This window comes from Fukomys damarensis, unplaced genomic scaffold, assembly GCF_012274545.1.
Source record: "Fukomys damarensis isolate Sample0158 unplaced genomic scaffold, DMR_v1.0_HiC HiC_scaffold_18, whole genome shotgun sequence".
NCBI lineage: Eukaryota > Metazoa > Chordata > Mammalia > Rodentia > Bathyergidae > Fukomys > Fukomys damarensis.
Genome location: NW_022900930.1, coordinates 34973439 through 34988668, shown reverse-complemented (window position 1 = coordinate 34988668; position 15230 = coordinate 34973439). Strand labels below are relative to the sequence as shown.

Sequence of the window (15230 nt, the reverse complement as noted above, 5' to 3'; positions counted from 1 at the left end):
TAACGGCAGGCAGGGAGCGAGGGAGTGTTATTTCTTAGTAACATATTTGCGCTTTTAAGAAAAAAAGATATGAAACCAGTCTGTCAACCTGGGCTCCTACTTAGGTATTTTACAGACAGAGCTGCCAGAAATAGTCCTGATTGTTACCTGTGGGACACAGGCGCACATTACCTTTATTGTAGAGAAACACAGGCTCATAGAGGATAAACAGAAAAACCGAGGAAGCATTAAACAAACTGTGTCTGAAGGACCTCCTGTGACTAGATCTGAAGAGGCCCTTGGATGACAGGCACCTCAGTGTGTGCAGATTTAATACTAAACTTATTGTGGCAATATCTGTTCACAAGATCCTAGCCCACTACCCATGGCTGTAAACACAACATATTTAGGATTAGCTTCATTGTCTTGCATTATTCTCTTCTACTTTTCTTATGGTCTTCACTACATTTAAGCTTTTCCCTGTCAGTGAGTACTACAACACATTTTTGTCATAAACCAGACCTGCATTTGGAGAAAAGTAAACTATATCAAAACATTGGTATTAAATATACCAGTCTTTTATTTGTTCCATTTGTTCTAGTCAAGCATCTTTAAATTTGTCTTCTAGTGATTACTGACACAATTTATATTTAACATTTTGCTCATTTCTTAAGTCTTCCCTGCTGTTACACTGAATTGGATTCCTCAGTCAACAAGCTTAAAAGTAAAAGAAATGCACAAATCTGAGAGATTTGTACAAACTTATTTTAAAGCAAAACACAATGCCTTTAAGCATGTGGATAACTAATGCAAAAAGAAACTTGCCTAAAAATGTAATTTGTTTTCTTATTATGAAAAGGAATTCTGACTCAAAATATATTACACTTATATAAAATAAAAACTTCTAACTCCCTACAAAATTAAAATCACAATGGAAAGTTAATAGTAATTTCTGTTGAAAAAGAATCAGTAATAAACAAATGAGCTGATTCTACTTCTAAAATAAGGCTTTAAAATATTTAGGAAAAAACTATACTTCTATATAGTAAACCTCCCTGTTCCATTTTTCCCTCTGTGATTTATATTGGCTTGCACTTAGCAGACTGTATATTTATCATACACTTTGAAATTAAACAAGGTTTTGCTTTTGTGATTTTTTGTATGTAAATCTCAAGGGCAGGTATCAGATAGGGAGATCGTATTAGTACCCCCTTGACTAAAAGCCTGGAGATGACTACTGCCTGTCTGTATTTTCACCTATCTATCATGTCTTGTTTCAAGGCCTCGCTCTCGGTCAAGGGACAGTGCAGATGAAAATGAACCGATTCAAGAGCGGTTCTTCAGACCTCACTTCTTGCAGGCTCCTGGGGACCTGACTGTGCAAGAAGGGAAACTCTGCAGAATGGACTGCAAAGTAAGAGTTACTACTGCCTGCAAAATTACTGCCTCACCTCTCCCTTCATACCTTTTCTCTGTATAACTTTTAGGGAAATTATATGTACAGTAGAAGATGATTCCAGCTCAACAGAGAAAAAGAGTGAAATACTGAGTATTTACATACTGTTTTTCATTGTTTTTTTACTATTAAATATGTTCCCTTATTCCAAACCCTCCATATTCATACTCTAAAAAGTCATTCAAAAAATGTTTCAGCTTACTGAGTAAATGTGATGGATCTGCCATATGTCCTAGTCAGTAGGTGATCTTCATTCTTTTACATACAAGTATTATACCCATAAGTGATATCTCTTTTCCCTGTTTTACTCTAGGGCTTCAATGCAGACTTTATTAGGCATGTGGACAGTATATACAAAATTTTGTGTATGTTAAGTTTCTCAAAGGAATTTGAGATAAAAATGTTTATTAACTGTTGCTCTAAAAGGTTTCCTTGCTTGTTTTTCTGTGTTCTTTGTTTTTTGGTCTATTACTGATCTTAAAAGTATAGCTCTTAAAATACGGATAGTTTTAAAAAAAAATAATTTGGGCTCCCTCTGCTGGTTCTTCCTGGGATTGCAGAAGACAAATTCACATGAGCACCTGAGAGGATGTAGGCATTTGCTTTTTCAGAAAGTAAATCTGGGGTTGTAGGAACATATAGAAAGTATTCTTTAAATATTTTATTTTCAAGCAGAGTTCAATTTACAATATAAATAACAGCTTGAGTTTCAGTGAGGTATTTACTTTCTTTATTAGCCTCTAATTAAATATTCATTTATGAGAATTATCATGTACAGTCTAGCATCCCCTGGGAATTAATCCAAAGGCACTGAAATCAGTGTGTCATGAGATATCTACACTCCTTGTTCCCGGCAGCATTATTCAAATAATGTAGGTGTCCATCAGCATATGAGTGGATAAAGGAAATACATGTACAGTAGAATAATATTTTTAAAATTAATTTTATTGGTACTGTTTTGCCTTTAGAAAGCTGTCCAGTCATTTGTGACAACATGGATGGCACTGGAGGACATTATGGTAAATGAAATCACCCTGGTCTTACTTTAGAAAGTTAAACTCATAAAGTCAGACAGAATGGTAGCTACTGAGGGCTGAAGGGAAGGGAAATGGGGAGATGTTCATCAAAGAATGTGAAAGTTCAGTTAAACAGGAGGAAGAAGTTCAAGAGATTTCTTGTATAACATGAGTGTAGTTAATAACTATATCTGAAAGCTGAGAGATTTGCATTCTTACCACAAAAAAGCATGTGAGGTAATACATGTTAATTAGCTCAATGTAACCTTTGTACAATATACACATATTTCAAAACATATAGGGCCGGGGATTTAGCTCAGCGGTTCGGTGGCCTGCCTTGCAAGCGCAAGGACCTGAGTTCAATCCCCGGTACTGCTTGCAAGGCAGGCCACCGAACCACTGAGCTAAATCCCTGGCCGGCAAAAAACATATAATTTAACATCAGTAACTTAAAATAATTAAAAAACAATTTTAAACATTTAAGGACCATTCATAAAGACCATTTATAACGAGAACATTTTTACTTTAGATTATTTGAGAGATTGAGATTGTTATTAATTTCACATATAAAAATGGAATTGTGATTATGTAAGAAAATATGTTTTGATCTACATAGTAAAATTATAGAAAGTCATGGATTTATTTTAAAATAAAAAATTATGGGGCTGTGGCTTCAACTCAGGCTGTGGAGTGCTTGTCCAGCATGCACGATGCCCTGGGTTCAACCCCCAGTACCATCCAAAAATAAAGTAAACATTTACAATAAAAAACTAGGATAGTAGATCTAAATGATAGATATAAAGAGATTGGCCATTCTATTACATCTATTTTTGACCATACTTAAGATGGAAATCATAATACTTTATTTCAGTGCACAGAGATGTAAATGCTCTTCAACGCTCTGCCTTTAGAAGAGTACTAGGAATAAAAGTAGTCTCTCCTTGATTTCACTATGATGATCTGACCTGGATAAAGAAAATGTGAACATCTTGCCACATGAACAGACAGGGTGCTTCCGCTTCAGAGGAAAACGTTCCCCGTTTATTTAATCTTTGAGAAACAAAAAGATCTTGATAAGCTCCACAAGCAATAGCTTGTTTTCCCCACACAGTGTCCTCCCCAGCCCGTGAGTCCATTCCCAGGCGCTGTGTTTCACGTGGTACTAAGTCTTAGAGAAAATAACTCTGCCGCTCCTCTAGCAGAAAGTGTATTCTTTTCTCCCTGATTTGTGTACCAGAAGCACAGCTGTATTCGAATGGTGACCAGCTTTGATCACCTTCAGATCCTGAGATCATGCTTTCTTTGGTTGTTCACCCCCGTTTTCCTTTGCTGAAGATGAGTAACGCTACCCACTCGGACAGATCCACTGTGGATTGGGTGGCTTGAGAGTACACAGCTTTGGGGAAGAACTCATCTACTACATGAAGCCATGGCCTCAGTCAGGAGACAGCCCTCCGCATGCAGGATCTCACCTAGCTGAGTGGGAACAAGCAGTGCCATTTTATTTCTAAACTTGGAAGAGACCTGGGGCATAACCCGAAGTATCTGCTCTGTCTTCCTCTGTACCACTTCTGATGACAGGAGGGCTGTGGGTGGCAAGCGGAGACGAAGGGGAACACAGCCCAGACACCTCGCAAACCACACTACTCACATGCTGCTTGTTTCCAAATTCTCTTCCTCCTCTGAACCCATTATTTAAATGTACTTTTTTTCTCTTCTCTACACTTTGCTATGTGTGGGGGAGGCATCTTGCAGTTAATATAAATGAATAAATACCATGTAACAGCATGGAATTTGTAAGTTCTCAGGCTGATTTGGGCAAAGCTGGTGCTTGAAAGGAATTGTTTCATTGTCTCACAATCTTTGTATATAATTTCTCACTAGTAAAACTGTAGGAAGAAGAGGTTCAAAAAAATTCTTCACAGCGTTTTCCTCCTATTCACAATCAAGAGGAACACTGTAAAAAGCTGGCAGATGGCGACCATCCCTGGCCTCCGTAGCATAGCGTGTGATTTGCAATTAAATGTGCTTTTACTGTTATCTGGACAGCACAACTGTCATGCTCTCAAGATTTTATGATGTTTCCATTGTGATGCTAATTTGTCAAGATGGCTTTCTGGGTAATTTTATATTGCTTTTGTTATTCACTTTCAAGGATTATAAAATAATAATAGCTCTGCGTGCTGATGGATGCATTAACTAATGTCTCCATAGCAATGGCCGCTCCTTGAAGAGAAGCTTTACAGTACATAAATGCAGCTGAGTGTTTGTTACTGTTATTATGGTTGGACATTTTTTTTTTCCAAATTGCCGAGAGGTTGGTGCTGACATCATCCCAGGAATTTTTATAGTCCTGGGTGAGGTTGGGCAATGACAGAAATATTTTAAATCCTTGTTTCACTTGTCCTTTGGTTGTTCTGTACGATATGTTCAGAAGTGAACCTGTGAGTGCTAAGGAAGCCATGGGAAGGTTTTCAGCAAAAGAGCAACATGAGCTGATTCTAAAAATTCTCTTGCACTACCACAGGAGGAATTTATGCTGGTTTCTTGCTATCGGTGATTTCCCTCTATTTTAATGGGGAATTTTATATATATTTCCTTTCTGGTGTAGGTCAGTGGGTTACCAACCCCAGATCTCAGCTGGCAACTAGACGGAAAGCCAATACGCCCCGACAGTGCTCACAAGATGCTCGTCCGAGAAAATGGGGTGCACTCTCTGATCATAGAGCCAGTCACATCTCGAGACGCTGGCATCTACACGTGTATGGCCACCAACCGAGCCGGACAGAACTCATTCAGCCTGGAGCTCGTGGTTGCTGGTAGGCTCCTCAGTGAATCCCTTCTCTCTGCCACAGTGAATGTCAGATGACGTGTGAAAACTGCGCATTATTTAACTGATATGGAAAATAAATCCCATTTGCCGACAAAATAGATGATATCATCAAAATTGCCAATGATGACAAATTACAAGGCTTAGCAAATCAGAAGCATTAATTTTTCTTATTTCAGTGTAGCCACTTTCCTTTCTCTGACTAATCTTCCCAAAAGGGAAAGGATTTTAGCAGCTTTTCCAGGTCATATGGATTCTCCTGGATGTGATGTCCCTCAGTATTTACAGGGAAAAAATAACAGCATACCTCTAATTACTACAGCATATGCTTATACAGAAAGTTCGTGCACAGACCTAGTTTTTAACAGAATGTGCAATGGTTTCAAAATTCAAAATTTTTAAACAACACTGTCATCTATACCCAGTATCATACTCAAATTCAGATAGGCTTTTTTAATCAATCCCACTGTAGGGAAGTGTTATAAGTGGTATTGTATGAGTGGTGTTGTATGAAGTCTTACTGTTTGAGAAGCCTAAAAGGAAAATATACTTATTATAAGAAGATTTATTCCATCCTTAGGAGTTAGACATTAGAAGAAATTCTGATCATCTGTATTCTGATTATCTGATTATTCTAATTATCTGATTATCCTTTTTTAAAAGGAGCATAACAAAATGTTTATTTATTATACCTCTATTATAAAGTGCTTCCTGTACATTATTTCAGTGACAAGTTCCCTATGATATAAAGAAAGAATATCTCTAACTTTCCCAAGGTCTCATTTAATAAGCTGAGCATTAGGTTCATAACAATCTGTTGGCTCCTTGTGGTCTTCCAAATGCAATGTGAGCCACTGAACTTTTTCAAGAAATAGAGTGGCACTAAAAATCAAACCCAGAGGCCCTGGCTGAAATCCTGGAGGATGATTCTCAGAATGCACCAAGATATTTTTCCACACGTACGTGGGTGTGGAGCTAGTGTAGCCATGCTTTTAAATTATGTGCAAAGCATTCTATAACCTTACACACCAGGACTGGTTCCATTCATTCTTCTAATCTCAGGTTGAGTTTATTAAATGTACATTTCGATCATATTTGTCCTTCATAGCTGAGACTCGAGGGCCCAAGAGACACAGACATCCCGGCCTGCCTCAGCACTCTGTCAGAAGATGGCAGTGCACAGTAACAGGAAGCAAGGTCTCTGGCAACAGTTCATGTCTGTTTTACTATCTCTACGACCCCTGGCAGATATACCTCAGCATCTCAGTTTCTCCATATGAAAATGGGAACCATAATGCATCACAGCATTTTTTATAAAAACTCAGTCGTAAAAATGTATACAGTGTTCAGCATAACCAGAACCTTGCATAACAGTGCTCCAAATGATACATTGTATTTGTAATGGTAAGCTGCTATGATAAGACTTAAAAGTTCTTTTCAAAACCTTCTGTCCTCACTTTAGCCTAGGTCAGGTAACCATGTAAAGTTCAATAAAAAATATAACCCTCTACATTAATTACTCAAGGTCTTAGAGAGTCTTCTGGGCATCCAAAAATTTCAGGTAGAATTTTTATCCTTTGTCCTAGCTGCTTTATTGTGATATTTGTGTCAGTGCAGATGAGGCGGTAGATGGTGGAGAAAGACATGCATTCTCAAATTCATTGTTGGCAGCTCAGAAGAAAACAATCAAACCATATTCTCTAAAACTTTTCCCACCACTGACACAAGAAAAGTTTTCATTAGATGGTAATATTCAGTGTTTAAAAAAATCAGTTTGAAACAATAGTTTTTTAATTGCTTCTTCCTATAAGGTAATAATAAAGCTGTATTTTTTATAGCTTCCTTCACAGAATACAATAGGAAATAGGAAGATATTTCTTTGGCAAATGGCAAAAAAGATATTTTTTTGGAAAAACCAAGGGGATATTTTTAGGAAAAACCAAGAATCAATGTGTTATGTACATATACCAGATACTGACAATGAATGTACTCATTATGTACTGCAAAAATGTATTAATTTTAAACAATACAAATTGGAATCTGCAACTTACAGGATGTAATTCTTATTTTATAGGTGACTATTTAAATCTGCCAAACTTAGATGAAGATGCTAACTCTGTATATCTCCCCCCTTTAAATCCTGTGTTGTCATACTTAAGTCGGGGGGTTTAAATCTTCAAAATCTTTAAGGCAAGCATTGCCCATTGGGGTGAGGTATCTAAGCAGATCAAATTCCTAGAAATATTTGTCCTCCTCGGCATCACTAGATGGCAGTAGTGGGTGAGGACTGTGAGAACATGGTAATGTAATTAGTCGAGAAGCCATCACAGTTACTAGCTAGGACTTCAGAGTCTCCTGCAGCCTGTCAGACAGGCATTCTGTGCAGCAGATGGCCAGCGGACCATGTGGGCCAATCAGACTTGTATTATGAGGAAATAAATGAGTGGAATAAGCCATATGAACCTTTGCTTGGTAACAGAATAATTTGGAGAGGGACCTAGCATCTTACCACCCGAAGTGAAAAAGGAAGGGTATCATAAAAGAACTATTCAAGCAATATTTCTAAAGCCTTCTGAATTCCTTTTGTACGGCACTGATAGATGATATCCTTTTGTATATCAGTGGTAAATAATTCATCTCATGTTTTCCTAGCTAAGGAAGCACACAAACCTCCTGTGTTTATTGAGAAGCTCCAAAATACAGGCGTGGCTGATGGGTACCCAGTGCGGCTGGAATGCCGTGTCTCGGGAGTACCACCGCCTCAGATATTTTGGAAGAAAGAAAATGAGTCGCTCACACACAGCACTGACCGAGTGAGGTGAGATTACATCATGACTTAACCTCATCCAAAACTACTCAGTCCCAAGGAAATGTAAAAAAACACACATTTTATGGGGTGTATAAATCAGCGTGTCTAAAAGCCAGGCTGCTAAGGCTGTCAAAGACAAAAATCACTCTTGACCTAAATACAGGTTGAAGAGTTCAGAAAGAAGCCACATGGGTATGTACGAAGTACATCCTGACTTAACCTAGCATTGACTTTGAAATGTTCATATCAAAACGAAAAGATGAATTCATGTGCCTCAGTGGTGATGGAATATTCAATGTTTTATTTAAAGGCAGATCAACTAGAAACTAAGAGGCCAGATTTATTCAACCTCTTGAGGTCTGCTCTTCTCCCCCATTAACTTTAATGGAGCTAGCAGCCTCTCCAGAATAAGTATGACCCTATTATCTGCTACTTGCACAATTCTGTTTTTAATGACCTAATTAAAAATGATGTTTCATGTCCAGAGCCACGTTTTAAAAATTTAGAGCCCTAATGACTTTAACCTTTTCTCCAGCATGCACCAGGATAACCATGGCTACATCTGCCTGCTTATTCAGGGAGCTACAAAAGAAGACGCTGGGTGGTACACTGTGTCCGCCAAGAATGAAGCAGGGATTGTGTCCTGCACTGCCAGGCTGGATGTTTACAGTGAGTGCTACCTCATCACATTTATTTGCTGAATTATGAAAAAGTAGACATCTCGACAGCAAACCACATTACTCTTATCTAATCTTATAAACAACGATAGCATTTTATTTACCAAAAAACTCATGTTCTTTTTCTCTTTCTATTTATAGTTTCTCGACATTAATAGTGAAACTCCACCAGGAGAACAAATACCAAGTATCATTCAGGAGTTGCTAATTCTTAAGAGTTGCTAATTCTTAGCAAGATATGCATGTTGATTCTCTTACACTGGCTAGTCAGTTGTGGCTTCTTTACTCAAGCATCCTTGGGAGTTAACAGTAGACAAAGGCATAAATGTTTTTCACATTTTCTTTTCACTGTGTTCTGCAAGTGACTACCTTTTAACATTTCTTACTGTATTACTATCCTGTCATAGTGTCCTAGTGCACTCTGAATGTGTATACTGTTGATAATGGAATGTGTATCTTTGTGGCTTAGTGCTTTTCTCATTACTGTATCTTAAGCATCTTGGCAATAAAATTTGTGTTTGTGTATGTATATTTTTGAATTTCGTCCTATTTTTCAATGTCCCTACTGAATTTCTAAACTAGTAAAGTAGCACTATGTGATCCATTGACATAGGAAAACTTAATACAAAATGATTAAGAACAGATTTCAAATTTTACCTCTTTCTGAAGATATCTTTGAGAGGTTCTTTAGTAATGAGCAGCCTCAACCTTCCCTACTGCCCAATTCTTTTCAATTTATTAATGCCAAAACATCTATCCAGAATTCCTAGCTACTATAATTACTGAAGAAAAAAATGTTTTTAAAAGAGGAAGAGGAGAATTAGGAAGCTTATCAACTATTTCAAAAGATTCTCAGGGCTACATGCAATATTGCTTTAAAATAAAGATGAACTGTAGCTGGTCTTTATTACCTCAGTCTTGACGATCCCACTACCCTGTAGAGACAGTAAACCTGTAACACGAGCAAAATGCCAAAGTAGCCCTAAATTTTCTGTCTCTGCTATGGATATCTTCAGCCCTTCACAAAGAATATCTACGTGGTATCTATCAAAAGATAGTCTGGATTTACTTAAAACATCTAGGGATTTCCAAGTGTATGTTTGTTAACAATCTTAAATGACTCTCTTTCCTTTATAGCCCAGTGGCATCAGCAGCCACAGACCACCAAGCCAAAAAAAGTGCGGCCCTCAGCCAGTCGGTATGCAGCACTTTCGGACCAGGGACTGGACATCAAAGCAGCGTTCCAACCTGAAGCAAACCCGTCTCACCTGGCACTGAATACAGGCTTGGTAGAAAGCGAGGACTTATAATCCATTACTCTTGTTAAAGCTGCAACACGAAATAGCCATTGCCTTGACCAACAGATTTCTCTGTCACATTATGTAAAAGGCAGAAATATACTTTGACTTATAATTAAAAAAACACCAAAATAATATTTTTCTTACTTGTTATACTAAACTTAGAGTTTAAGTAGGGGATGCTTATAGAAATGTATACATTTCACACAATTTACATTTATTGTCCAATTTAAAACTTTTGGAATTGCTGTTATTAAAATGGTCTGAAATGCCAAAAAGTTAAAGGAAATCAGTGGTAACCACATCTACAAGTGCCTTTAAACACAAGCTATAGGTGCTATGTAGCAAAACAGTATGAGATTTTAACATATTACAAGGATTCTGAAATGCAGTGTATTCAGACAGCTACAATGAATCAAGTGCAATATTTAAGGATGAAAAGGAGGAGAAAATGTAAAAGAAATCCAAGTAAATGCCTTGTCTTTGCAAATTATTCTGCATTAAATCATAAGGAAGGAAATGCCTTAAGTCTTATTAATATCAAGTTTTCTAACAAGGGTAATACCTTAGTTCTTAATCTTTTTTCTTTTGCATATTTTCTTTTTTATGCTACCTTGATAGGAAGCTTATTTAGAAACCATACTAAAAGGCTAATTTAAATGTAAATATAAAAGTTTTCCAAATAAAGCAGAAATATCTTACAGTCCATTCCATAAAAGCGACCCAAACTTCCCAGATGACCACGTATACAGCATTCGGAGTACACAGGTTCGAAATGAGTAGAAGGGGAACGAAGGAAAACTCCACCAGCACAGTTATGTTGTATTCATGTAGATGACAGAAAGGGCAAGAGAGGTGGCAAAGGCCAGGCTTTTCTTTGGCTTTCTTGAAAATTAATTTTAAAATGTGGGTTGGAAAAAAACACTGCCATTTAAAAGTCAAGAAATCTAAGGTAAGCTGGAAGTTTGGAACATGCGTGCTATGGAGATTTCAGTGTATCTGGAGTTTGTGTGGTATCTGAAGATTTTAGATGTGTAGAGCAAGTTGAAAATGGATAAGAGACTGCAAGAGTGGCTTAAATCAGAAAATGCCCGTAGGAGCTCGTCTACTTGAGAGAAGTGGAGGCTTAAAGGGAGGCCAAAACAGATTTGTGTGCTATAATGTTTGTTTCCCATTGGCACTAATAATATACAGAGAATGGAAAGTAGTTCACTTCCCTGCTGCCATGAAACACTATCTTAAGAAGGTGCTAGGTCCTGAGTAGTTTCTAAGGCATCTCTGCAAAGACCACTTTTTGAATGCATATGATTCTGTATCAGCTAGAATGAAATGATTCTGACCAGACTTGATGGTTTTAAGTCGGAACCAATGAAATTTTTCAGTGACAAAAAATTATTTGGCCTAATAGTAGAAAACATGAAGCTTTAATGGTACTTTACTAAGAAAAGAAAACACTGTATCCCTTATGCAAAACACATGTAGCTTTCATTATTTATAACAAAAGTGTTGAACTTTCTTAGCTCAGTTACTCAATTCATACATAATATTTTTAAAATAATTTTATATCTGTATACCACCCCATGTATTTCATGTTACTGCTTCACATGTACAGCTTTCTACTTTTTTGTAAGGTCATCAACCGAGTTTTAAATGATTAATGAGCACGGGTGGCAGATGTTCTCTGCAGTGTGGTGCAAGTTTCTTTTACCACACTTACATGCATTGCTGAAGTGGAGTATAAAATAACATCCAGAGTCTCATGGACTTACCTATAGTGTAGAATTATGGTTTATGTCATAGCTAACTTGCCAAATTTTTCTGAATGTGACTTTTTTTGCTAATTTGCTGGGTTGGGGATTAACTAGCATTATTTTGCCACCTTTTATGTTGTATTTATAAAAAAAAGTACTATCATACTACTTTGGACTGTTGTGCTGGTGTAATGTGGGTTTAACATCAATAAATATTTAACAAATAATAGTTGTAATTTTGTGAAGCAAAACATTCAGTTGTTTTAGTTTCTATTACTGATGTAATAAATCAGCAAAAACTTAGGAGGTTTCAGATATCAGTTTTATAGTTCTGTGAGTCAGAAGTTTGGGCATGACATGGCAAGAAAGCTAAAATCATTATGTCACCTGGGCTCCATTCTTGTTGGGAACTCAAGTTTCTCCTTTAAGCTTGTGGTCATGACAAAATTTAGTTCTGTGCAGCTATAGAATTAGAATGGAGGCCTCACTTGGTGCTCTCAGTGCTTACAAACCACTCATTTCTTCCCATGTGGCAGCCCCATCTTCAAAGCCAGTGATTAGGATCTTTCTCAAGACCCCTCTTATTTTGATTCACTTTTGTCAAAGGCTCAATCCCTTTTCACAACATACCTGATTAAGTCAGGCACACTCAAATTATCTCCCTCTTTTAAAGTCACCTAATTTGGGACCTTACTTGTGTCTGCAACTTGCCTTCAAAGTATCACCTAGATTCACGTTTGATTGCTTAAGTAAGAAAAAGTGTTCAACAGTGATGAGCGATATTGCGTGTCAACTTAGAATTTTGCTTACCACATCAGTTTATCATATGTAAACATGTAAATATGTATATTTATCAGTGTCGTGGCTTGTAAGGGTACATAATATACAGCAAGAAGACAAACTAAAGATGAGGAATAATAAAATAACAGCATTAATGGAACAAGGAATTCAGCTACACATGTGCAAAATTTCTGAATAATTACAAAAGACAGATAATACATTTGCCCCTAGGATTTCCTGCTACAGGAAAAATAATAGGAAGAATGAGGGATAAAAAAGCTGGTCACTTACATAATTCACAGCCTCCATAAAGTGTAAACATTTTCGCTTATACAAGCTATATGATGAACTCTGAGAATACATTTAAATTAGACCAGAATTGTATATCTCAAACTATCTCCTATATTCTGTGACTTCTTTCTTGCTATGAAGTTTACAAAATCCATTATATATTTAACACTAAACTTATCTTTGCTTTTCCCTTATACTGTCATGAGTAAAATATAATAATCACCTTGGCTTACTCAATAGCAACATGTTAATATAATGAAAAGTTCAATTCCTTTAAATTATGGAAATAGGAATTCTGTAACATAGTGATGAACTCAATCTCAGGGTTGGACAATTAGGATTTGAATTTTAGCTCTTGACTATATGGGGCCTATGTGAGTCAAGAGTAAGTTACTTCACCTTCCTCCCTATGCCAATTTGTATTATTTGAAAATGGAGATAAAATCTCTTTCTTGAGGTTGCCATGAAGATTACAGGAGGTAACAGTGTATGCAAAACTTAACTTGGTACCTGGAGCTAAGAGCTCAATCAATGTCAGTGTGTTATTTTAATACAGTTTGAAAATTAAAATAGTCGGTAAACTTGTGTCAGTTGTAAAATGTACACAACCTAGGAAACTGGATGAATGGTAAAATTTGTGAACCCAGATGTGAACAAAATTACCTTATCTGAAATTAAGAGTTTCCCTCACTTATGAAGCAACAAAACACAACAGTACAGAAGTACCTTCAGCTGTCCCAGTAGAAATTATAAATATTCCAAATATCCCCTTTTTTACTCTGCACTGCTTCCAATTTATGGTAGTTATTAAAGTTACCAATAGATGTTGTGATTTGGAAGCATGTGTATTATATCATAAACCGGATTTTTAGAATACTTTGATAATTAAATCATTTCTTATATGTGTTTGTAAACATTTTGAGAAGGGATCCAGATGATTCATAGTGTCAAAAAAGTGTATGATATGAAATATTAAGAACCATGCCCAGAAAAATCAAATATATAGAAAAGGATAATGGGAAGCAAATTTTCTCCAACATTATATATGAAAAACTTTAGAAAAATCTTAATTGTTCATTTATAGGAGAAGAAATAAACTATGACCTTTTCATACAATGGAACATTACTATCCAGAGATAAAGAATTGTATTTATAGTATGTGTTTATTTATGTAAACCAGTTATACAAATTTTTAAAACATGCCTGGAAATAACACCATTTTCAAAAAGTGCCTTCTCTGGAAGGGATGAGGTATAAAAGGGTCTTCAGAAAAGCCTGTAATATGGGCATCTGAAATGAACAGACACTTCTCGAATGAAGAAGTATAAATGGCAAATAAGTATATGAAAACATGTTCAACATCACAGGTCATCTAAGACGCAAATTAAAACAACGCTGAGATTCCATCTCATTCCAGAAAAACAGCTATCAAGAAATCAACCAATAACAAATGCTGGTGGGGCTGTGGGAAAAAAGGAACCCTTCTCCACTGTTAGGGGGAGTACAGATTAGTGCAACCAATGTGGAAATCAGTGTGGAGATCTCAAAAAACTACAATTAGAAGTCCCATTTCACCCAGCTATTCCCCTTCTGGGTATCTTCCCCCAAAGAATTAAAAGCATCATACCACAGTGATATATACACACCCATGTTTATAGCAACACAGTTTGTAATACCTAAATCTTAGAAACAACATCAACCGACGAATGGATAAAAAGGATGTGGTTTTTTTATACAACGAGTACTACTCAGCCATAAAGAAAGTTAAACTTGAGACATTTATAGCTAAATGGATGCACCCTGAGACTTTACTCTTAAGTGAAATAAGGCACACGTGTAAATAGCACATTGTCACTCCGGTGTGAGAAACTACAAGGATATATAAGGACCAAAATGTATAATACATAATGAAAAACAGGAAGAAATCATTCAAAAGGAAAGGGGAACTGGAAGGGGGAGAGGGGGAAAAGGAAGGGAAAAGAAAAAAACGAGAAGAGGATAAAACAAAAAGTTTTGTAAATAAGGATGGAGGGTTGAAGGGAGGAGAAGGGATTGGAAGAAAAAGAGGAATCAAGATATACTATGTACAAGTACAAATTCCCTATGACGAATGTGATCATTATGCATATAAAGTTAATTTTTAAAAAAGAAAAGCCCATAATATGGGCTGAGTACATAGTGGTAGAGCACTTGCCTAACATGTGCAAGGTTTGATCTTCAGCACCTCAATGCCACGAAAAGAAAAAAAAGGCCTACAATGGTTTTATTTTCAAAAGGGAGTTATATGAAATATGGAAAAATGTAACATCTCCAAATTTGAAATATTTCATGAAAAATTTTTAA

The 15230-nt window shown here is 36.5% G+C and overlaps 1 protein-coding gene across 3 annotated transcripts in view; it reads left to right on the top strand.

Annotated features, from left to right (window-relative positions):
* The window catches only part of Palld (palladin, cytoskeletal associated protein), a 38692-nt gene extending 26620 nt beyond the window's left edge, over positions 1-12072 (top strand). Inside the window, exons 8-12 of one of the 3 annotated variants that reach the window (XM_033765450.1) lie at positions 1261-1393; positions 5063-5270; positions 7934-8099; positions 8626-8759; positions 9905-12072. In XM_033765450.1, coding sequence (XP_033621341.1) covers positions 1261-1393; positions 5063-5270; positions 7934-8099; positions 8626-8759; positions 9905-10077 — 814 coding nt within the window. In that variant the 3' untranslated portion in view covers positions 10078-12072. The remainder of the gene's footprint in view (positions 1-1260; positions 1394-5062; positions 5271-7933; positions 8100-8625; positions 8760-9904) is intronic. The other 2 variants (XM_033765451.1, XM_033765449.1) reach the window with 2 other exon arrangements.
* The last annotated feature ends 3158 nt before the right edge of the window (positions 12073-15230 follow it).